Below are 26185 nucleotides of genomic sequence, written 5' to 3'. Positions count from 1 at the left end.
CCCCTGGATTCACGCCTGGTAGAGGGGGAATAAAACGAAGAAAGTCCTACTGAAAATGTAACAAACTTTTTAAACCTGCCAATAAGGGACTCTTAAATGTAGTTTTAAAATTGGGCATGGCTCTGTGGCTAACGCTAAATAGTATTTAGCAGTGTCATGTTCAAGAATTTTTCAATTTTCCAAGGCAATACATCTTGTATGCAACTGACTTACATAACTGTCTTAAATAATTATTCCATTTCCGGTTTTCGTGAATAATAACACCTAAATACCTTATAGAGTGGACTTGCCTGAATGAGTTCATGGTCCATGTAAATATCCAGACACACTGATGACTTAGTCGTAATAAGCATCGTTTTGGTTTTACTTATATTTATCTTAAGACGGTTCTTATTATACCAACTATTTAAAACATTCACTATATTTTGTAAATTAATAGTAACATTATGAATATTTTTACCCGTAACATAGATAACTACATCGTCAGCATAGATAGAGCATACTGCATTATTAATACCATCAGATATATCATTAATTAATTAGGAGTATTCTTTATTTTCAAAAAAAATATTGAGGCGGGGGGGGGGGGGGGGAGGGGGTTAACCCCCAAAACACCCCTCCCCCTGCGTACGCGCCTGGATATAGATATAAAGGCATTTATAGTCTGAGAAACAAGCTTGGCTAGAATGTAAATTTGTTAGCTGAAAAATCTTCTTCTTTTTAAAGATAAAATATGGGCAATTTAAAATCTTTGAATGGCGCATATTTTGAAAGGTAAGGGGTTAACCGTCAGACCAGTGGTGCCCTCCATGGTCCGAGGGACGTCGTCGTGGAGCTCGATGATGAATCGATGGAAGATGTGAGAGAATAAGACAAAGAGCTCTGTACGAGATAGCTGCTCTCCAGGGCATGCACGGCGACCTGTCAAAACAAATATAGAAAGGACATTAGAAAGTGTTCGAACAGGAAGAAGAACGCGACATTTTCTTTCTTTTTTGTGTTTTAAATTAGCGAGCAGAACATTTTGTAAGGTGCCAAGACGATTCATTATAAAGTGATAAAGTATGATGATAGTTATCCGAACTTATCCCCAATAAAACAAATTTTACAAAATGGAATAAAATATTTTAGTTACCCCACTGAATCCAAATTAACGCCAAAATGGACAAGCCCAACTTCTCTCATTGATATTTCAGCCTCACCGATGAATATTTCGCATTACAAGTGATGATTTTTAACCCCCAAATGTTTTCTCTTTTCACCGGCTGACCGGCTGATTGCAGACTTAGTATCGACAATCACTACCATCACCCATTATCAAGAGGGAGTAATGGACATGTAGAATATAAATGGTGATAATAACTTTCACTACATGCTACGACCAGGCGCGTACGCAGGATTTTTCGAGGGGGGGGGGGGGGTTAAAATCGCGCCGTAAATTTCGCAACGACTCAGCCAGCCGCTGAATAAGCGGGGGGGGGGGGGGGTCCCACAAATTTCGCAACGACTCAATCGTCCGCTGAATAAGCGATCGATATTTCGTTCCGTTGGGGGGGGGGGGGGGGGGAGGGGAGGGGGGAGGGGGGAGGGGGGAGGGGGGGGGGGGGTAAGGTCATCTTTTTTTAGTCACCCATCCTCCAAACACACACACACGCAAACAAAAATTGAGGGGGTCACCCCCCCCCCCCCCCCATCTGCGAACGCGCCTGGATGCGACTGTTGGCTAGCGATGGAGAATCCAAAATGTCTCTAAACGGTCTCGAGGATCTCAATCGCTTCGCATGAGCCGCATGTACTCGGCCATTGCTGTTGGTCTGGGCCCCGTCTTACAAAGACTTACGATTGATCCAAATCCATCGCAAGTCCTCCAATCAATCGCAAATCTGCTGTCTCCTATTTGTTATGTACATAGTTGCGTTTGATATCAATCGCAAATAAGTTGCTATTGATACTCTTTGTAATACAGGGCCCTGGTGTTGGCCTCGTTTGTATGACTGGGGTATTAGTACTTTTCATTTATATTTTGTCATTGATGCAATTTTTCTCAGACTCCACACGTAGATCTACACGCGAATCATGTTACGAATTTGTATTAAGTTTCTTTATCTATTTAATATAAGTTGTAGTACTACTAGTAGTAGAAGTTATTAGTAATATCATCATTATCTATCAGGACCATTATCATTATTATTGTTAGTAGTATTATCATCATTATTATTTCGTTGTCAGTATTATTGTTATCATTATTCGTTGTTGCTGTTGTAGTAGTAGTAGTAGTAGTAGTAGTAGAAGCATAGGCGCCGGAAGTGGGGGGCATTTTTGCCCCCCCCCAAAACGCCCCCCTCCAAAACAACAACAAAAAGCAGTAAAGGAATAAACATGATTTGTATTTTTAACCCAAAAGAACATAACAATAATAAAAACCTGAATTAAATCACATAAACCATTCCATTCAAAGAAAAGGAAAGTTCACAGGAAATAAATTTCATAAACATTGCGCATGCTACCTATACGGTTTATAATAGCGATACGCGCATACCGTGGACATATTGTGCGAGAATGGGAAAGCGTGTCTGTTTTGTTATAGGGGTGAGAAGACATGAGCCCCTGAACGCTGGCGTACTGATGGGGGGGGGGGGGGTATATCTGTACGATACCAGTGATTTACAAATGTTGCTGTTATGACATGATTTTCCGGTATTTTTTCTCCATTTTTCGTAAGTCATACCTTTTTATGCGTTTGTTGGAAAATAAGAAATTCCTAAATTACAGTCGGGCGAAAAATACGCTTATTTAGAAGCCTTTATGTCATGGTCTGCAAAGTGGCTGGGCTCGAGCCCCCCCCCCCCCCATCAATTTTTGAAAAAGTATGTTAAAGAGAAAAAGGAAGAAAGACGGAGAGAAAAAATAAGTGACCTACCAATGTCACAAATAAGGTATAAAAAATGCTCATCTGACCGTAATTAATTACCTAAAACCCTGAGCTTCCGGGGGCTCTGCCCGTTTGACCCAACCAAGGGCTCTAAGGGGGGCCCCTGGATGCTCATCTGACCGTAATTAAACACCTAAAACCCCTGAGCTTCCGGGGGCTCTGCCCCCTGGGCCCCACCAAAGGCCCTATAAGGCGGCCCCCTGGATGCTCATCTGACCGTAATTAAATACCTAAAATCCCTGAGCTTCTGGGGGCTCTACCCCCTTGACCCCTGCCGAGGCTCATTATGCCCTGGACCCCACGTCAAGTTACGCTCTTCCTGATCGTTAATACTCCACTTTGAAAAACGTTCCGCGGGACCTGCATGTAACGTGTAAGACTGGTGGTGATGCAGATTTTTCGTCTGCCCCCCCCCCCCCCTCCGAACTTTTTTCTCATTACGTCACTGCCCTTGGAAGGTGAGCCCCCTGGAATATTTGCCCCCCCCCCCCCCCCAATCCCAAACTGCTTCCGGCGCGCCTGAGTAGTAGTAGTAGTATCAGTGGCGTAATGAGCAAAAACGTTTGGGGGGGGGGGCTGACAAACAAAATCCGAATCACCCCACTCTAACATGCAGGCCCCGCTGAACGTTTCTAAAAGTGGGGTCTAGGGGTTCAAGGGGCGAAGCCCCCAAAGCTCAAGGGGTATGGGCATCAGTGGCTGATCCAGGAATTTCTTACCGGGGGGGGGCACAAAATGGCATGGGGTGAAATATATGTAAAACGATGAAGCGACAGAGCGAGGCTTTAACGGCGAGGGAGCGGAGCGACCAAGCAGGGGGTGGGTCTGGGAGGGGGTTCTGCCCCCCCCCCCCAGAGTAAGAAGCATTTGCAATTTTAGAACCAAATTATACGCATTTTCAGGCACTTCCTTGAGTAATATGACGTAAAATTGCTTTCTCCTACCCCTTCCAAGAGTAGGGATCTTTTGCAATTTGAGAACCACATTTGGCGCATTAATGTCCACCAGCACTTCATGGAAAAAAGAGGCTTTCTGATTGGTTAGAAGTTACAGAAAAGTGATCTGTCAAGTCGAGAGACGTTGTATAAATTATGCTTTGATGCCACACAATGCACAAAGACGGTGGTCCGGTACTTCATCAGTAGTACTTGCAAAAATTATCTCGAGTGTATAAACTGTGTCGTTATCAGGGGCGTCGCTAGATATTTTTTAGTGGGGGGGGGGGGGGGGGGGGAGCGGGTAGAGGCCGCCGATTACCGACAAAACGAGCCACCAATATTATTACCGACAAATATAAAAATGCCAATGTCCAAATGTCTACAAATTTAACCCTAAAAACCCGGGGCCAGGAACTAAGTTATTTTTCAGTTTATCCTTTGACACTTCATTAAATTATTTGAGAAAGAAGACGATCCGTTAAACTGTTCTCGACTCTTAAAGCTTGTTTCGCCCCTCCCGCGCAAAGCGCGGAAGCTATGACGTTTCATTTAATTGTTACAGAAAGAAGACGATTCATTGTACCGGTCCCGACTCTTAATCCTTGTCTGAATTCAGTTCCCCCCCCCCTCCCGCGCTTAGTGCGGAAGCTTTGACGTTTCAATACATTATAACTCTTAATCCTTGTCCGAATTCATTTTCGCTCATCCCGCGCGGAGCGCTGAAGCTTTCACGTTTCATTAAATTATTAGAGAAAGAAGACGCATCGTTTATTGTGTCTTTGTCTGAATTCAGTTCCCCCCTCCCGCTTGAAGCGCGGAAGCCTTGACACTTCATTAAACTATTATAGAAAGAAGACGATCCGTTGTACAGTTCTCGACTCTTAAAGCTTGTTTCGCCCCTCCCGCGCAAAGCGCGGAAGCTATGACGTTTCATTTAATTATTAGAGAAAGAAGACGATTCATTGTACCGGTCCCGACTCTTCATCCTTGTCTGAATTCAGTTCCCCCCCCCTCCTGCGCTAAGCGCGGAAGCTTTGACGTTTCAATACATTATTACTCTTAATCCTTGTCTGAATACATTTTCGCTCATCCCGCGCGAAGCGCTGAAGCTTTCAAGTTTCATTAAATTATTAGAGAAAGAAGACGATTCGTTGTATCGCGTTCTTGTCTGAATTCAGTTTCCCTCCTCCCGCGCGAAGCGCGGAAGCCTTGACACTTCATTAAACTATTAGAGAAAGAAGACGGTCCATTGTACCGTTCTCGATTCTTAATTCTTGTTTCGCCCCTCCCGCGCGAAGCGCGGAAGCTATGACGTTTCATTTCATTATTAGAGAAAGAAGACGATTCATTGTACCGGTCCCGACTCTTCATCCTTGTCTGAATTCCGTCCCCCTCCCCCGCCCGCGCGAAATGTGGAAGCTTTGACGTTTCAATAAATTATTACTCCTAACCCTTGTCTGAATTCAGTTCCCCCCTCCCACGCGAAGCGCGGAAGCTTTGTCGTTTCATTTAATTATTACTCTTAATCCTTGTCTGAAATCATTTTCGCGTTTCATTAATTATTAGAGAAAGATTAAAGGTATTACAAAGTTTTGGGAAATTTTGAAAATTGGGTGGATAGTGATTCTTTTCAATATTGATATATTTGGATGCCCCCGTGGATGTATTATAAAGTTAGCCCCTAAAACACTTCTGCTTTCGAGAAAAATTGAATATAAAAATTTACCAGTGCTCCCGGTAAATTTTGATAAATTTCAAATAGCGCCTACTGCCGTACAATGGTAGCTGCGACCATGAAAATTTCAGAAGATGTAGTTGTGATATATAATTTCAAGACGGGAAGAGCTAATTGGTCAGTTGTAGTCAAGAAATATTGTTTTATAGCTCAATTAATATCTTGACCTCGAGAGGGAGCTATATAACATAAAGAGTTTATTATTCAAAATTGCATAACTTTAGACTCGAATTCAACCGCGACAACGATCACTAAATATTGTAGGATCGCATATGCTTCCAATATGTTCATTTGAACCAACTTCATGACCCTATACCATTCAATTATTAGAGAAAGAAGACGATTCGTTGTACCGTTCTCTACTCTTAATCTTGTCTGAATTCAATTTCCCCCACTGGTATGTGCAGTCTAGTAAGTCCATGGTTACATGATGTAAGTATGGAACGCTCGTTCGCAAATCTGTGCATGCTCAGCCTGAGAGGTGGGTAGCATGTTATCTCCCGGCAGTGTTTTGCACAGTAGCTTCTGGAAAGGAATTAGTGTTACTGTTAGTGGCCGCTATAAGACCCTTAGTGACTATAAAAACATATGCTGTTCCTGGCTATTTGGGAATGGATCAGTTTGCAAGAAATAATGGAGAAACTAGCATTTTGTTGAAAATCATGTGATATCACGAACATTTATACATTACTTGTGAAAATAAGTCATGGTTCAATTTTATTTGGGGGGGGGGGGCTGGCGCCCCCCCCCCCAAGCCCCCCCCCCCCCACCAGTACGCCAGTGAGTAGTATTGTAGTACTACTATTACATTTTACATTCTCGATTGATTTGTTTGTCAAGTGGCTAAAGAGTGCACTTCTTTACTTATCCAATTTCACCTTACCTTCCCATGAACTGACACTTGAGGCTATGTATCCTTGAACATTTGAAGATTTCTCCGGGTATAAACAATTGACTTGATTTTTCGTGATTTTATCAAAAATACCCGTTAAAGAAATCATAGAAGAAGAAAAAAACACCACAAACATCTTTTCAAAATTCTTCCTTGACTTAAATGTTTACTTTAATATCCTTATGTTTTTTAATTCATCTATTATTGTTATCGTTATATTCTAAGCTTAGAGATAGAACCCATTGCTTCTTTTATTAAAATTTCACCTAAAAATCACGTGACATGACTGACTTGAACTTATCATTGACATGAGGCCCTTGGCATCCTTTTTTTCTCCTGGTATTTCTCCTGATTGCCGACTTAGTATCGACAATCACTACCATCACCCATTATCAAGAGGGGTAATGGACATGTTTGTAAGAATATAAATTGTGATAACAACTTTCACTACATGCTACGACCGGGCGCGTACGCAGGATTTTTTTCGAAGGGGGGGGGGGGGTGTTAAAATCGCGCCGAAAATTTCGCAACGACTCAGCCAGCCGCTGAATAAGCGATCGATATTTCGTTCCGTTGGGGGGGGGGGGTGGGGTAAGGTCATCTACTTTAGGTCACCCATTAACACATTTTTGTTCTTCCTCCAAACACACACGCAAACAAAATTGAGGGGGTGTTTGACCCCCCCCCCCCCCCCCCCCCTGCGTACGCGCCTGGATGCGACTGTTGGCTTGCGATCGGCATTTGCGAGGGAGAATCCAAAGTCTCGAAACGGTCTCGGGGATCTCAATCGCTTCGCATGAGCCGCATGTACTCGGCCATTGCTGTTGGTCTGGGCCCCGTCTTACAAAGACTTACGATTGATCCAAATCCATCGCAAGTCCTCCAATCAATCGCAAATCTGCTGTCTCCTATTTGTTATGTACATAGTTGCGTTTGATACCAATCGCAAATAAGTTGCTATTGATACTCTTTGTAATACAGGGCCCTGGTGTTGGCCTCGTTTGTATGACTGGGGTATTAGTACTTTTCATTTATATTTTGTCATTGATGCAATTTTTCTCAGACTCCACACGTAGATCTACACGCGAATCATGTTACGATTTGTATTAAGTTTCTTTATCTATTTAATATAAGTTGTAGTACTAGTAGTAGTAGAAGTTATTAGACATATCATCATTATCTATCAGGACCATTATCATTATTATTGTTAGTAGATTATCATCATTATTATTTCGTTGTTAGTATTATTGTTATCATTATTCGTTGTTGCTGTTGTAGTAGTAGTAGTAGTAGTAGTAGTAGTAGTAGTAGTAGTAGTAGTAGTAGTAGTAGTAGTAGTAGTAGTAGCATAGGCGCCGGAAGTGGGGGGGGGCAAAACGCATTTTTGCCCCCCCCCCAAAAAAAAAACAAACGCCCCCCCCCCCTCCAAAACAACCAAAAAAAAGCAGTAAAGGAATAAACATGGTTTGTATTTTTAACCCAAAAGAACATAACAATAATAAAACCTGAATTAAATCACATATACCATTCCATTCAAAGAAAAGGAAAGTTCACAGGAAATAAATTTCATAAACATTGCGCATGCTACCTATACGGTTTATAATAGCGATACGCGCATACCGTGGACATATTGTGCGAGAATGGGAAAGCGTGTCTGTTTTGTTATAGGGTTGAGAAGACATGAGCCCCTGAACGCTGGCGTACTGATGGGGGGGGGGGGGGGTATATCTGTACGATACCAGTGATTTACAAATGTTGCTGTTATGCGATGATTTTCCGGTATTTTTCTCCATTTTTCGTAAGTCATACCTTTTTATGCGTTTGTTGGAAAATAAGAAATTCCTAAATTACAGTCGGGCGAAAAATACGCTTATTTAGAAGCCTTTATGTCATGGTCTGCAAAGTGGCTGGGCTCGAGCCCCCCCCCCCCCCCCCCTCCATCACTTTTTGAAAAAGTATGTTAAAGAGAAAAAGAAAGAAAGACGGAGAGAAAAAATAAGTGACCTACCAATGTCACAAATAAGGTATAAAAAATGCTCATCTGACCGTAATTAATTACCTAAAACCCTGAGCTTCCGGGGGCTCTGCCCCCTGTACCCCACCAAGGGCTCTAAGGGGGGCCCCTGGATGCTCATCTGACCGTAATTAAATACCTAAAACACCTGAACTTGCGGGTGCTCTGCCCCCTGGACCCCACCAAGGGCTCTAAGGCCGGCCCCTGGATGCTCATCTGACCGTAATTAAACACCTAAAACCCCTGAGCTTCCGGGGGCTCTGCCCCCTGGGCCCCACCAAGGGCCCTATGAGGCGGGCCCCTGGATGCTCATCTGACCGTAATTAAATACCTAAAATCCATGAGCTTCCGGGGGCTCTACCCTTTTGACCCCTGCCGAGGCTCATTATGCCCTGGACCCCACACCAATTTACGCTCTTCCTGATCCTTAATACTCCACTTTGAAAAACGTTCCGCGGGACCTGCATGTAACGTGTAAGACTGGTGGTGATACAGATTTTTCGTCTGCCCCCCCCCCCTCCGAACTTTTTTCTCATTACGTCACTGCCCTTGAAGGTGAGCCCCCTGGAATGTTTGCCCCCCCCCCCCCCATCCCAAACTGCTTCCGGCGCGCCTGAGTAGTAGTAGTAGTAGTAGTATTGTAGTACTACTATTACACTTTACATTCTCGATTGATTTGTTTGTCAAGTAGCTAAAGAGTGCACTTCTTTACTTATCCAATTTCACCTTACCTACCCATGAACTGACACTTGAGGCTATGTATCCTTGAACATTTGAAGATTTCTCCGGGTATAAACAATTGACTTGATTTTTCGTGATTTTATCACAAATACCCGTTAAAGAAATCAGAGAAGAAGAAAAAACACCACAAACATCTTTTCAAAATTCTTCCTTGACTTAAATGTTTACTTTAATATCCTTATGTTTTTTAATTCATCTATTATTGTTATCGTTATATTCTAAGCTTAGAGATAGAACCCATTGCTTCTTTTATTAAAATTTCATCTAAAAATCACGTGACATGACTGACTTGAACTTATCATTGACATGAGGTCCTTGGCATCCTTTTTTTCTCCTGGTATCAAAAACTGGCGTGATTTTATCACGAATACCCGATTCATTTTCAATAAATACTGGGGTAATTCTGATGCAGCATCAATCCACGCTCCACCTTGCTAAAGCTGAAGTGAAGTCCTAAACCTTCAAGCCCTCTCTGCAAGAAGCTGCAGCAACTATATGTGAGTATGTTTATTCTCTTTAACCTTATATCTTCATATTAGCCCAATTATTCCCTGGTTAACCACTAGCTGTAATCGGTTCAACATGGAGGCGCAAATCGACGGTAGATTTGACAGAAGAGGTTTTATTTTTTTTTTTTTTTTAAATTACCCTAAGTTTTTTTTTTTTTTTTTTTTTTTGGGGGGGGGGGGGGGTTGGGTATTTTTTAAGGAAAGGGTGCAGGGAGGGGAGGGGCTTAAGGTTATTGCGTTCATGCTCTACGTGCAAATTTCTTTAATTAAAAAAAAACACACACAAATGTTCGGGATAATTTCTTTTTCGAGGGATTCTTAATTGAGACCCCGCCCCTCTATTGTACATGCATCATGTTATTGCGAGGGGTGGACATCTTGTTTTAGGGAGTCAATTTTATTAAGGATCACTTCCCTTGAAGTAACCTCTACTCTGAGTAAAGTGGACAGTGGAATTACTCCTACAATCTTGGTAATTTTATGTCTCAACTTGAGATAAACGATCTACCAAAAAGATTAACGGAAAGGTTTATAAAAAACAGAAAATTCATAACTACCCAACCAGGCAGTCGGATCATTTTCACCCCCCCCCCCCGCCCTCGCACAAAAACAGTTACTTTACAAAACAAAATACTGGACCCATACTTTGGAACTCACTCAACCCGGCTCTCAAATCAACCCCCACACTTAATACGTTTAAACGTAAACTCAAGTTTTTCCTGTTGAATACCTACGACAACCAAGGTACGTAAAGGTAATAAAAAGTTTTGGTATGGGATCATGAATTTGGTTCAAATGAACATATTGGAAGCATATGCGATTCAGTTACAATATTCAATGATCGTTGTCGCGGTTGAAATCGAGTCTAAAGTTATGAAATTGTACATAATAAACCCTTTATGTTGTAAAGCGCCCTCTCCAGACTGATATTACTTTATCTTCAAAACAGTGTTTCTTGACTACAATCGATTTGCTTTTCCGTTTGGAAATTGTATATCAGAACTGCATATTCTCAGATTTGCATGGTCGCAGCTACCATGGAAGGGCCTTAGGCGCTATTTGAAATATTTGAAATTTACCGGTAGCACTGGTAAATGTTTGATTATTCAATTTCCCGAAAGCAGAAGTGTTTTAGGTGCTACTTTTCTAGTGCTCATAATTAATTGAACTTTATTTCATTCATTCATCATAAAAACATCATAACAAACGTATAAAATACAAAACATAGCGTACAAGTTAAAGAGAAACATTTACAATACAATACAACAACAACAAAAATATATATGAATGTGGAGACAGCTAGGAAAGCCAAAGGCTTTATTGGTGCTGCCACCAAAACAGTAATAAAGTATAATACAGTATTATATTGTTGTTTGAGAGGGTGATTAAAAAAAAAGAAAAGAAGCCTACTAGAGGGCATCCAGATATATCAAATTTTTATAGAAATACTATCCATCCAATTTTATAAAATTCCCAAAACTTTGCATTACCTTTAAAGAGAAGGTTCATTGATTTTAAAAACTAGCAAGTTTATTGTCATTATTGCAAAGGTGAAAGTTTTATTGGACAAGGTATACAAATTCAATGCTTGGAAATATTCGAAGTAATGATTATTATAAATTACAAAACGCTTAAATACAGCCCCGACATAGCATCTGAAAAGCTCTCCGTCCGATGCTGAGATGTGTGACGTTACATGTTGAACATGATTTGCACAAGCAGACGACGTCCCATGACATCTCACACATTTTCAGTGCCTGTTTTGTCATCTTCTCTTCAGTTATTTCTATTACTTCATTGCCGTCAGGCTAAATGTTTAATCTATTGCCTCACTCTAAACCCCGTGCATGGTATTATTTTGATGAAAAATGCAGCGATAAAAAAATTATGGAGTCCTTCGCTTGTAAACAAAATAAGACGCCATTGTATTTTCAGCTGCATACACCACGGTATGTTCGGCATCTCAAGAGGGAACAAATGCAGTCCACGCCAGGCGCGGTTCCAGGATTTCTTAGGGGGCCGGGCAAATGTGAGATTGTGCGCACCACCCCACTCTTACATGCAGGCCCCGCTGAACGTTTCTCTAAGTAGGTGGGGGTAGGTATTTACAACCAGGTAGAGCGTTGCGTAAATTGACGTGGGTCTAGGGGCGAAGCCCCTGCGGGGGTCAAGGGGTGGAGCCCTCAGAAGCTCAGGGGGTATAGGCATTTAATTACGGTCAGATGAGCATATTGTTATACCTTATTTGTGACACTGACAGGTCACGAATTGGCGTGGGGTCCAGGGGACGGAACCCCCTGAGTCTCAGGGGGTTTAGGTAATAGATTACGATCAGATAAGCACCCAGGGGCCCGCCTTAGGGCCATTTGTTGGGTTTAGGGTGCAGAGCCCCGGAAGCTCAGGGGTTTGGGCATTTAATTACGATCAGATGAGCATAATGATACCTTATTTGTGACACATGCTGGTCACTAATTGGCGTGGTGTCTACGGGGCGGAGCCCTCAGAAGCTCAGGGATTTAAGGCATTTTATAACGGTCAGATAAGCATGCAGAGGGCCGCCTTAAGGCCCCTGGTGGGGTAGAGGGAGCGGAGCCCCGGAAGCTCAGTGGTTTTAGGCATTTAATTACGGTCAGATGAACATATTTTTATACATTATTTGTGACACTGGCAGGACACTTATTGGCGTTAGGTCCAGGAGGCGGAGACCCCAGAAGCTCAGGGGTTAAAAGCATTAAATTACCGTCAGATTAGCAAATTTTGACACCTTATTATATATTTTGTGACAAAGGCACGTCATTATTCTTTCTTTCTTTCTTTATAAATTTTCCATTTTCCAACAAACGCATAAAAAAGAATAATTTACGAAACATTGAGGAAAAATCTCTGAAAATTATGTCATTTCAGCAACATTTGTAAATCACCGGTATCGAATTAGAAATAAGCCACGTTTGAATTATATCCCCCCCCCCGATCTACACCTCGTTAGCGGGGCCTACTGATCTCCTCTACCTTTCTTCTTTCTCTTTTTTTTCTTTCTCTTTCTCTCCTCTTTTCCTTTTTTCCTTTCCTTTCCCTTCCTTCTCTCTGTTTTAGGTTTGCTGGGGGAGGCAAGGGCCTTTGCCCCCACATCCACACGTCTTTGGCGGGATTAATCGCAACTGTTCTCCCCTTCTTTTCGCCCTTTTATTTTCTTCTTCCTCTATTAGCTCTCCTCTCTTTCCCTTTCCCTTCCTTTCACCCTTTTGGGGGGCGGGTTGGGGGAGGCAAGGGCCTTTCGCCCCCCCCCCCCGAACTCCAACTTGTTGGCGGGAAATTGCAACTGATATCACCCTTCTTTTTCTTTTCTTCTTCCTCTTTTTTCCTTCCCTTTGTCTCCTCTTTTTCTTCCCTTTCCTTCCTTCTCTCTTATTTTTGATGGGGGGGGGGGGGTGGGAGGTAACAGCTGGAAGGCAAGGCCCTTTCGCCCCCCCCCCCCACACGATCTCCTTCTTTTCCCCCTTTTTTCTTCTTCCTCTTTTTTGTTCCCTTTTAGCTCTCCTCTCTTTCCCTTTCCCCTTCCTTCCACCCTTTTGGGGGGCGGGTTGGGGGAGGCAAGGGCCTTTCGCCCCCCCCCCGAACTACAACTTGTTGGCAGGAAATTGCAACTGATATCACCCTTCTTTTTCTTTTCTTCTTCCTCTTTTTTCCTTCCCTTTGTCTCCTCTTTTTCTTCCCTTTCCTTCCTTCTCTCTTATTTTTGATGGGGGGGGGGTGGGAGGTAACAGCTGGAAGGCAAGGCCCTTTCGCCCCCCCCCACACGATCTCCTTCTTTTCCCCCTTTTTTTCTTCTTCCTCTTCTTTCTTTCCCTTTCTCTTTTCCCTACTTTTCCTTCTCTCTCTCTCTCTCTCCTTATTTTTTTGAGGGGGGGGGGGGGGGCAAGGCCCGCTCGGCCCCCTGGATCCGCGCCTGATAACAACAACTGTAACGAAGGCGATTATGATGATGATAATGACAATGATAATAATGATGAGCTGATAATGTTGACGGTGACGAGCCTGATAACAAGATAAATGTGAAGTAGATGGCTTATACTGAATGAAAACAAAATCGGAATTGTTCATAGTTCGTCACCCTATCGGTGTTCCAACTACGGAAGCGTTAAAGTGCCATTTTACTTGACGTCATGACGAGATATTTCATCTTGTCAAGTCGACTTAATATACATATCATGTCAACATGTAAAGATATTTAACTTACCATGTCGACTTATCAACTTTTATTTTGCCATGTCGACTAACAATATATCTTTACATGTTGACATGATATGTATATTAAGTCGACTTGACAAGATGAAATATCTCGTCATGTCGTTAAGTAGAATGGCAATTTAACGCTTCCGTAGCCTCCGACAGATTACTCCGGCGCTAATTACTCCGAGCTTGTTCCGTCAAACGTATAAGCCCGAATTCACCGTAGGAGGTTTGTCGACAAACCTTGGTTTCCGTACGTCATATACGCGTTTTTTTACAAACCTGGTTTGTAAAAAGGCGTCGAAAAGGCGATAAACCTCCTTTGTGAATTCGGGCCATAGGGTTGGAGTCAGGGAAGCAATTCGGTTCTAGGCTGGGTTGAGCCAGGGTTACGGTTAGGATGAAGATGAGAGTCAGGAAGAGTGTTTTTGTCTCCCAGGGTTCAAGTTAGGAATTCAGTTTGGGTAGGAAATGAAGGCAGAGCAATGAGTGTCGCAGGAGCAAGTGTCTTACAGCCTACCCCACCCGACTTACCAACGCCGAACTCGACGAGGCCAGCCTCTCGCTTTCGATCAAACGCCCCAGTCTCATCAATGAATCTCTCAGGGCGGAACTCCTCAGGCTCATGCCATAGCGTTGGTGAAGAGCATAAGAAATGTGTATTGGATGCCACATAGGATCCTCGCGGGACGTCGTATCCGCCAACTGTAACGTCACAACGACTACGGTGTGGAATCTGCATCGGCAAGAGACCACTCAGCCGATAACATTCGGCCATGGTGGCGTGGACGTACGGCAGGGATGCTCGATCGGTGAGGGCTGGTAGACGGTCACGCCCGACTACTCGATCCAGCTCTGCTTGGACTCGGTGTTGGGCGTCTGTTTGTTGGGCGAGAATGAAGAGGTACCACAGGATGGTGGTGTTGGTTGTTTGCCATCCGCCAATCAGAACGTCCCAGGTGAACTGCAGCATATTGGTGTCGTCAAACACACCAATGTCTCCCTTGAATAAAACAGAATTAGTAGAGCCAAATAATTACATGAAGCAAACCATTCATTTGCTATAGTTTAAAATGAATATGACTGTGTCTTTGAGAGAACAACAAAATTAAAAAATAAAGTGGTGGTTCATCAGGTAAGAAATAATAAGTAACATTTTTTTGTTTTGTTTTGTTTTGCCCCCGCAAATGTGAAAATCACGCCGGCCGATATTTCGCTCAGTGAGGGTGGGGGGGGGGGGGGGGGGGGGGGGGGGGGGGGGGGGGGGGGGGGGGGGGGGGGGGGGGTAGCCTAATCATTTTTTCAAAAAAAATTGAGGGGCGGGGGGTTTAAACCCAAAAAAAAACCCTGCGTACGCGCCTGCGGCACACACCCCTCATTATTTTGATGACGAGAGCTATGTATATGTCATGAAAACTGAAGTTAAAATCTATATTTGTTTAAATTTAATAAAAAGAAAAAGTCAACCGATTTGTTACGTGACATTGGGATGACTACGATCCGTACCTTTGAACGTCGTTCATGCTGTTCTAGCAAGAAACACTCGACCATATCCCGAGGCTCCGGGTTAGGGTCGAAGTGTTTCCGATGATCCCCGACTGACTGCCGAATGAAGTCGAACATCTCAGCGATCGCTTCTTCACCCTTCCTATTCCCTGTAGACGGCAGGTACGACAATTCTGGAACCAGCGAATAGATTGCCCCAGTTCCGAAGTAATCAAACGTGTCGTCTGCTAGTTGCGTGAGCCGAAGAAACTCCTTGTCGTCGTACGGAAACGTTTTTCCCATCGTCAACCGCGTCGTAATGTTCGCGACGGCGATATTGACAGCGCTGGCGGGGTCAAAGAACTCTTCATCTTTGGAATGAAAATTATCGAGCAATCTTACAGCCTCCTCGGCAGCAAAGTTTTCGATGCTATTCGGTCCAAATTTCATTTTTCGCAAAATAGAGATAAGAAATCCTCGAAGATCCTTCCAGGCGGGTCCTTCACTGGCAGCAATGATCCCTATACCTGGTCACGATGAAAAGATAATTATATGATTTTGTTTTAATGACACCATCGCAAAAACTTTCGAGAAATCAGCTCATGGGCAATTGATTATTACCCTATAATTTATATACAATGATATAATCATATTGTTCGCACTTACTCCGATAGGTGATGAACAAAGCTATTGAAATTACTAAATATTTAAATAATTTTCTGATTTTGTTTAATTATCGTGTTATGTTCATCATTTAAGTTACTTATGAACATTCTTTTCTTTATACATCTGCTTTACCAATACCTTAATTCCCTGTCTAAATGAAATGTCATTCACCTTTTGAAACTATTTCTATTTAAACTCATGTTGTCGCCCTTTAAACTACAGAAATACTATCACACCTCTAATATATAATTACATTATGTATTCAGAGACCTTTAAATCGCATTACGTAATCGGAGGGTCGGACAAGCAAAGAACTCGCGGTGCGTAGCAGACTACACTTTGCGTGCATACCATACGTGACTGTGTTCGCTAGGTGTGATTGTATCGTTTGTTTTCGCTATTTTGAGAGAGAGAGAGAGAGAAGAAAAAGGAGGCAGTTTCAAACTTGAATAATAAATATCTTTGAGATATGATTTTGTTCTTCATACATTTGATCTTTAAAATCGCTGAGTCTTAGGCAAGAATAATAGAAAAGCATTGCTGGTACAGAACTAGCGATTCACATCTTGCAGCTAAACCTGTTCGGCCAAGTCCCCGGACCGGGTACAGGCAGCGCACGATACCCCCTCAAAAAGAAGAAAAACGAGGTCGATGATACAAGCGATATTGGCTTGAAAGCCAGTGATGACACAGAAAGCGAAGCACCAAAATATAAGTTAGCTAGCCGATATCGGTAATTTCCATTCAATTTTGCATTTACCTTAGCTTGAATCTGAGTACAAATTAGGACGTAGAAATGAAAGAAGTGACGAACTATTTTCCACTCGTTCGCACACACAGTCACCTCTACTTGCAGAAGCGTGCGCGCGTACCACGTGTTCGTGTTCGTGTAGGCGCGATTCACATTTTCAAAATGAAAACAATTTTACGGATTAAAAAATGTTTGTGAAACGCCTCGATACGGACTATTTCAAGGCGGACGAGAAACGGCTAACGAGAAGCAAGCACTGACCGCAGAATCAATATTATTAACAAAAGGAACGAGAAATAATGACAATAAAGGTAATAATATAATATATAAGGTCTTTGTTAATAAAATAATATTTATAAAATAATATCGTCCGATGACAGAGAGCTAGAATAAGAATGATGAATAATGATAAAAAAATAATTTTGAACGGAAAAAATGAAGAAAAACAATGAACAAGGAAAAAGAATGATAGAACAATGGAAAAAGGGAATAATAAAAGTAATTAAAAAAAAAAACCTTATGATGGCAAGGAAGAAGAATCAGGATGATCAATAATTTTATTGTTTAGAATATTAGACCCCCTAGTTTGATTTTCATAAAATAAAAGTTAATAGTCTAATATTAGACTACAGTTATGCCGGACCTTCGTTATTCAACTTCAAGAAGCAATTATTATTATTTAAAAAAAACATTTAAAAATAAAACTGTTATTACATTTTCTATTACTATTAGATCAGCTAGTCTAGACTTCTACTTTTTATTTGTTTATTATTTATATATTTTTTCTTTTTGTTCAAGTTGGTATGTTCTGTCTTTTTGCGTCGGTTTGACCTGTATAATCTAGTCACAAGTCGTTATCATAAGCTGCCGAGAGCTAACTAGAAGGAGGATTGTACTCGAGCTTCTGATCTCCAGGCCACATAATCTATGGCCATCGCCGGGAAATATCAATCGAAAGTCTTCAAAACTCTTAAAAGCCTTCAGTTTTCGACGATCATAAATGCATGGTCCGCCATATTCTCTACTAGATAATTGAATACGTCATAGGTCCCAAAGTCAGGAATATCGTCAAACTTAAGGGAGGTATGTAACTAGTTCACTTAACGAAAATCCTGCCCGTTGTAATTTCCCCATACAGTCACGTCTACCGAGTGACACGGACCCCGTAGGTCAGGGGCTACGGGCAGGCTAGTCCGCTACTGCGGACGCTAATTTAACGAGTCTTTTCTCGGGTGTATACCGTCGTCGAAACTCCTCTTTTTCTTAGAAAATATTGCAGCTGCCTGAAACTCAGCTCGATGAATGGCAAGTTGGAAGACATTTCCGGCCAAAACAGAAATTCATATATATACACGCAGTTTTTGATAGAAAGATATGAATGCAATTTAACGACAAGAACCGACAGTCTAATACACAATGCACAGATTCAAAATGGTGATTTGACAAAGCTTGTCGGGCTTGGTTACAGTAACCGCGCATTACGTAACCGCCGAAACTGGCCTAATATTTTAAGTGTTCACTTCTAGGCCAGGCGCGGATCCAGGGGGGGGGGGGGGCCGAGCGGGCCTTCCCCCCCCCCCCCCCCCCGCAAAAAAAAAAAAAAAAAAAAAAAAAAGAGAAGAAAGGAAAAGAAGGGAAAAAGGAGAAAAGGGGAAAGAAAGAAGAGGAAGAAGAAAAGAAAAAAAGGGAAGAAGGAGATCGGGGACCGAAAGGGCCTTGCCTCCCAGGCTGTTTCCCCCCCCCCCCCCCCCCCCCCATCAAAAAAAAATAAGAGAGAAGGAAGGAAAGGGAAAGAAAAAAGGAAAAGAGGAGATACTGGCGTACTGATAGAGGGGGGGGGGGGGGGCTTGGGGGAAATCAAATTCAAACGTGGTTTATTTCTAATTCCACAACGGCGGATTACAAATAATGCTGAAATGGCATAATTTCCGAAATTTTTCCTCACTTTTTAGTAAATTATACGTTTGTATGTGTTTGTTGAAAAATGACAAATTCCTAAATTTACAACCAGGCAAAAAAATGATTCTTGAGATTCGTACATGTCAGGGCCCGAGGTACGGCGGGGATCGAGAGCCTCGAGCTCCCCCCCCCCCCCCCCCACTTTTCTTGAAAAAGTATATTAAAGAGAAATAAAATAGAATGAGAGCAAGAAAGTGAGAATAGTTAACTGCCAGTATTAACAAAATAATGAGGCATCAAAATGCTCATCTGACTGTGATTAAATAATAATAATAATAACTTTTATTTACCCAGGGTAGCCACTTCAGTTATGAAACTGTTCTTCCAGCGGGCCCTGCATAACATAATATGTTATTACTACCCTTCTCCAATCTAATATGCTGAGCGCCTAGCTAGAAGGCAGAAGGTCCCATTGTTATAAGTCTTTGGTATGACTCGGCCGGGGTTCGAACCCACGACCTCCCGTTCATGAGGCGGGCGCTCTAACGACTGAGCCACCATGCCCGAAATGCCTAAAACCCTTAAGCTTCCGGGTGCTTTGCCCCCTGGATTCCATCTAGGGCCCTACGGCGGGCCCTTAGATGATCATCTGACGGTAATTTAATGCCTAAAACCCCTGATATTTGGGGCTCCGCCCCCTGGACCCCACGCCAAATAGTGACTTGCCAGTGTCACAAAATAATAAGGTATACACAAAAATGTGCTCATCTGACCTTTATTAAACGCCTAAAACCCCTGAGCTTCCGGGGCCGGCTCCGCCGCCTCGACCCCACCAGGGGCCCTAAGGCGGGCCCCTGAATGCTTATCTGATCGTAATTTATTGCCTTAAACCCCTGAGCTTGCGGGGTCGGACAAGGTATCAAGATGTGTTTATTTATTTATTTATTTATTTATTCAGTTTTATTTAAAAACAGGGTAGTCTTTTCAGTGCCAGAGGCCTGCTTTACAAAAGAGCCCTGTGCATACAAAGATTTACAAAAAATAAAATACATTGTAAAAAAACAAAGACATTATATAAACAAGATACCATAAGAGAGCTAAAACAACTTAAAAACTAGATCAAAATTAACATAAGGCCTGAACTATTAAACATTAAGATATTATTGATACAATACAAAATACAAATACAAATACACATGCCATAAATAAATAACAGACATAAAATCAAAAGGGTAAAAGGGTAAAAGGGTAAAAGGTAAGAAATAAAACTACTACAGACTACAAAACAAACAAAACCAACTGTAATAAGTCATAATATAACATTAGGTACCAGTGCATGCATTAAAGTGGAGGGAGTGATTTAATTTGTTTTTTGAACATTAGGAGTGAAGTTGCCGTGCGAATATGAGTCGGTAGATTGTTATAGATGCTTGGAGCGATGAAAGAAAAAGATCGTTTTTTAAATTCAGTCTTAGGTTTTGGGATAAATAGGGGATTAAAGGTAGAATGACGAGTAACATAGTAAACTGGACGTTTACAAGCAAAAGGTTCTAAATAATAAGGGGCTAGATTATTGAGTATTTTGTAGACGAAAATGCAGTAGTGGTAGTTGATTCTATTTTCAACACTTTGCCATTGAAGAGTGCTTAAAAGGATGTCTTTTGGGGTTAGATAGTCTGCATTAAGGACTAATCTTGCATACCTGTTCTGCGTCCTCTGTAATTTGAGTAAATCTTTCTTTTTGCACTTGCCCCAAACAACTGAACAGTAATCTATATGTGGAAGAATGAGGGAGTAATAAAGATGTTTCAGTAGGCTTTGGTTCAAATAACTCTTAATCCTTCTAGTGCATGCAATAGCCCGATTAATCTTATTAGTCACATTTAATATGTGTGGTGTCCAACTTAGACTTTGGTCAAGGGTTACGCCTAAATATTTGATCTCGGTAACATTCTCAAGATAGTCTCGTCCATGACAGATTTTCAAAATTTGGTTCTTAGTTTTATGTTTCGTTCCAAAGACCATCACTTTAGTTTTCTTTGCATTTATTTCCATACTATTTATTTCAAACCATTTACGCAGTAAATCATAATATTTTTGTAGTTTCTTCTGACTGCTTTTTAAATTGTTACCTTTACAAAACAGTGCCGTGTCATCAGCGTACATAGCAATTTTGGTTTGTTTACTAAATTTCAAGTTACACATATCATTAAGAAATAAGCAAAAAATTAGGGGGCCCAAAATAGACCCTTGGGGCACACCAGAGTAAATCTGTAGAAAATTGCTTTGGACACCTTGAAATGAGACGCATTGTTGCCTATTCGTTAGGTATGAAGAGAACCAGTCTAATTCAACAGAATTAATACCATAATATGGCATTTTTAATAACAATATTTCGTGAGATATAACATCAAACGCCTTTTTGAGATCAAGGAATATCGCCCCTGTTATCAAACCACAGTCAATATTGTTTAACAAGTAATCGGTTATTTCAATTAGACAAGTTGCAGTTGAATGCTTTGGGCGAAAACCCGATTGGCGCTGAGATAGCAGTTTGTATTCTTGGAGATACTCATAAAGCTGGGCATGGACTGCCTTTTCAAGTATCTTGGACAGACAGGACAATAAAGAAATTGGTCTATAATTGCCAATGTCACTTGTTTCACTACTTTTTGGTACTGGAATAATCTTGGCTCTTTTGAAATCACTTGGGAAGCATCCTGAGCTTAGAGATTTGTTAAAGACTATTGAGAGTGGTTCAGCAATAAAAGGGGCAGCGATTTTCAATAATCTTGGATGTAAGTCATCCAGACCAACAGCTTTGTTAACATCAATTTTCTCAAGTTCTCTTTTTACAAACTCCGAATCTATGCTTTGGAATTTAAACGTTGATCCAACCTTTGATAATGTATTTAAGGAATTAAAACTTTGTTGGTTAAGAGGAGAATGTCGTTTTCCAATACTAACAAACAATTCATTGAATGACGTTGCAATTTCTACTTTATCTGAAGTCATATGAGTCCCTGTGTTAATATTCGGATTAACTGAAACCTTTTTCTTCGGGAGTAATTTTTTCAGGACTTTCCACGAATCTTGCAATTTGTTTGCACATTGTTGAAATTTGTTGCGAAAAAAGTCCCTTTTCAGCTTTTTATTTAAGATATTTACTTTATTTCTAAGATATTTATATTTATTCCAAAGTTCATTGGTTTCCTGACCTGCTTCTGCTGATTTTTTAAGTTTGTCAAACTTTCTTTTATAATAGTCACGATCCCTAGATAGAGCCAGGTATTCAGTTGTAATCCAAGGAGACCCATTTAGTTTCTTTCTTACTGTAACATGGGGAGCATGTTTATCAGCTAATGCCTTGAATGCTTCACTGAATTTCTCCCAGCAATACTCTACGTCCTCTTCGGACGATAATAGATCATTCCATTGTATTTTACATAGGTCTTCGACAAAATCTTCGACGACAAAATGCCTAAACGATCTAAATGAAAAGATTTCGGGCTTAGCTTTTGGGGTATTATGTCCAAGGATCAAATAGACTAGGGAGTGGTCACTAAGTCCACTTGAAATTGTTCCAGATTGCTTTATATTGGATAACATTGAACTAGAAACACAAATAACGTCAATTAAAGTACTGCTGAAAGGAGTTATTCTTGTTGGTTCTCGGATAAGCTGAGTTAACTGAAAGGTGGAACAAAGTTCATGCATCTTATTTGAAAGGGTATTTTTAGTCAGCATATTGGAGTTAAAGTCACCGAGGACTATAACATTATTTGTAAAAGAAAATACTTGGTCTAGGTTTGATTCTAGGCTTTTAAAAAAGGATATACATGTAGGTTTGCGATATACGACACCTACAAAAAATGGTAATCGATTTCTAGCCCTCAATTCAAACCACATTATTTCCAAATCGTCTTTTTCAAGATCACGTCTTGTAACATATCCTATATTATTTCTTATGTAACACCCAACTCCTCCACCTCGACTACCTCTATCTCTTCTTTCGAAGATGTAACCTGGAATGTCTAACATGTTCGAAGTAAAGGAATCGTCAATCCATGTCTCAGACATTGTGAATAAATCAACTGAATTGTTACTTATAAAAATTTCAATTTCTTCTTTTTTATTTCGTAAACTTCTAACATTAAGGTGGGATATTGACAATCCTTTATCATAAATACTATAATTTTGATCTACATTTTTAATTAGATTCGTGTCACGTTCTAAGTTTGACTCATTACCGGCGCAGGGTTCACGATCTACGTCTAACTCTTCATTAAAAAAGGGCAATTCTTGTAGGATACAGTTGGACAATTCCAATTTTCAAAATGTTCTTTTCTATCATTGTATTGAGATAGAGATACACGGGCACACGTAATATGGGCCCAATTTTTACAGTTTGTACAGAGAAGAGCTCTCTGATTGCATTTTACTGGTTTCTTGCAACATACACACGCATACTTAATTGGCATGTAAATAATTCACATGGAATAGTAAACGAAACAAAAATGAAATAACGAAAATAAACGTTGTTAGCCAAAAATCACAGAGAACGAAATGAACATGCGTTAAATCAAAATAAGATAAGATTTTATCTGACCACAGGCGCGTAGCCAGGGGGGGGGGGTGGTCCCCCCTCCAATCGGAAGAGGACGTAGGAAGAAAAAGGAGCAGACAAAGAACATCTTTGAAATTCAGACAAAGATTAAGAGTATAGAGAACGGTACAACGAATCGTTTTCTTTCTGTAATAGTTTAATAAACGTCAAAGCTTCCGCGCTTCGCGCAGGAGGGGGAGGGGGGGGGGCTGAATTTAGACAAGGATTAAGAGTCGAAAACTGTACAACGAATCGTTTTCTTTCTCTAATGATTTAATGAAACGTAAAAGCTTCCGCGCTTCGCGCAGGAGGGGGAGGGGGAGGAACTGAATTTAGACGAGGATTAAGAGTCAAAAACTATACAACGAATCGTTTTCTTTTTCTAATGATTTAATGAAACGTAAAAGCTTCCGCCCTTGGCGCGGGAGGGGGGAAACTGAAATCAGACGAGGATAAAGGTCGAGAACGGTACAACGAATCGTCTTCTTTCTTTAAAAGTTTAATTAAACGCCAAAGCTTCCGCGCTTCGCGCAAGAGGGGGAGGGGGGGTACTGACTTTAGACAAGGATTAAGAGTCGAGAACTCTACAACGAGTCGTCTTCCTTCTCTAATAATTTTACAAATCGTAAAATTTTCCGCGCTTCGCGCGGGGGGAAAAAAAACTAAATTCAGACGAGAATTATTTTCGAGAACGGTACAACGAATCATCTTCTTTCTCTAATATATAATGAAACTTCAAAACCTGGGAGGGGGAAACTCGCCCCCCCACCCTTGCACCGACCCCCCCCCCCGCATTACGTCACTGTTGGTCGCCATTACGTACCAATATTTGGCTCGCATAATTTCAAATTTGGGCCCCCCCCCTAAGAAATCCTGGATCCGCGCCTGTTCTAGGCTGTTTCATAACTTATGATCCTACAATATATTACAGATGTCACCCGTGTATTCCTTTGTATTTTTATTTTTTACTGGAATGTGGAAAACTTAATGAAATTAAATAAATAAATAAAAATGATATCCTCCATGACCGTGCATTTTATGTAATGCCGTTTTGCATCTTTTTACACAGCTTGAAGAATTGTTTTACCAAAAAATAATAATTTCAAGTACTTGTAATAACTGAACCTCAGCACACATTTTACCATTACAAAGAACGTGGAGCCAGATGACATTATTGTCACCAAAGGTCGATTTCTTTCTCTCGTGACTTGTTATCCACACAATGATGTTATTATGTATAGGATAGTAGGAATATTCAGAGCTATCAAATTGTAAAAGAGGAATGATGGCCCATAAACATCGTGTGCCATACTCTTGTGCGATTCATGAATTTACAGCAATGCTTTAAAGACCGTCAATACTACTGGGCCAGAGGGGATTAGACCACACAGCGAGGTCACTGACAAGTGGCTTTCTCATTAAATCAGCTCTCAACTAACATAAGAAAAAGAGGATCATGGGGACCAACAGGCACCGATTGGGGAAGTTTTCTGTATAGAGGGAGCAAGTAGCTACAAGTAGGACAGTGGGGCTTTTAAGAACGATAAAATAAAATACAAGGAAAAATCATAATTTAAAAAAATATCAAAGATGAACAAATGTATTCATAATTATAATCATAATTATAAGAGGCCGATTTGATAGGCTGGGATATACCTTTGTTTGTTGACACACCCAATGCTTTATTGCACGGTGGTATGGTCGCCATGTCATTGATATCTGGATTCTGGAACGTCTTCTGAATCAGAGGCAAACTGTTTAGGATCACGAACCTCGTCGAAAATATACGAAAAGTGAAAACCTCTCCGAACTCGTTGGCCCACTCGTTGATGATATCGTGTTGTTTCTTTCCCGTGAACATAAGCTGATGCAGATTGCCGATAATAGGCCAGCCCCTAGGTCCTGGAGGGAGGTTCCCCTGCAGCCATTGGCAGACATTTCCTTGCTGAGAACCTTTCAAACTACGTTCATTATCATTATCATTATTTTTATTGTTATCATGTTTTTTTATTCCACTCACTGCGAGCTTAGATCGGTAAATGCTTGTGGAAATGTAGATTATGCAAATGAGAATAGTCACGATGGTAAGAGTGAAAGTAAACATGTTACCACTTCGACTACCACTACACCACTTCGACTGCCACTACCACTTTGACTGCGATGAACTCGGTGATCTCCGAAAAGCGGAAGGACAAAACAGACAGTGAGAGATACCCGCCATGCTTTACAATAGACAACAATAGGCCAAGGGCAAGGCAATGTGCTCTACTTTTAGGCTGTTATGCAGCAGAATGTTTGTCAGGTATAACGAAACGGATTTACCCGCATTATTTTTAATTACTTGTTCTGTAATGATTAAACGGGACTTACATATATAACCTCGTAATAGTAATGCTCTGTCATAGTTACATAAAAATCGACTGACACTCAATCGTAACATTTTATTGTATCTCCAATTTTGCTGCAATTAATAGTTTCTTAGAATGCATTGTATCTGTATCAATGGCGTATGCATGATTATTTAAAAGGGAGTGTTTGAAAATGTGAAAATCGCGCCGACCGATATTTCGCCCAGCTTTGTTCGATTTAGCTTTGTTTTTCAATTATTTGTTTGCTTGTTTTTCAGAGTATTTCTGAGTAAAATAGTACCGAGAATGAATCATACTTATTTCTTATAAGATTGTAACATATATTGCTTGTCATAATCAAACTTGTAACACTTCCCCCCCCCCCCCCCCGCAAGTGAGTCCTGAATTCACGCTACTGCATATACTTGCAGATGGATAG

The 26185-nt window shown here is 41.1% G+C and overlaps 1 protein-coding gene across 1 annotated transcript; it reads right to left on the bottom strand.

The window, feature by feature from the left end:
* Positions 1-614: 614 nt before the first annotated feature.
* Positions 615-25740, bottom strand: LOC576621 (cytochrome P450 2J6). Its single transcript, XM_030991393.1, has 4 exons — positions 25055-25740; positions 15498-16003; positions 14526-14994; positions 615-921 (listed from the first exon to the last, which is right to left on the bottom strand). The coding sequence occupies exons 1-4, from the start codon at positions 25500-25502 to the stop codon at positions 743-745; spliced, it is 1602 nt and encodes a 533-aa protein (XP_030847253.1). The 5' UTR covers positions 25503-25740; the 3' UTR covers positions 615-742.
* Between the last annotated feature and the right edge of the window lie 445 nt (positions 25741-26185).

This window comes from Strongylocentrotus purpuratus, unplaced genomic scaffold, assembly GCF_000002235.5.
Source record: "Strongylocentrotus purpuratus isolate Spur 01 unplaced genomic scaffold, Spur_5.0 spur5_scaffold_2, whole genome shotgun sequence".
Classification (NCBI taxonomy): Eukaryota; Metazoa; Echinodermata; class Echinoidea; order Camarodonta; family Strongylocentrotidae; genus Strongylocentrotus; species Strongylocentrotus purpuratus.
The sequence above is the reverse complement of the archived record's forward strand: the minus strand, read 5'-3'. Positions and strand labels throughout refer to the sequence as shown.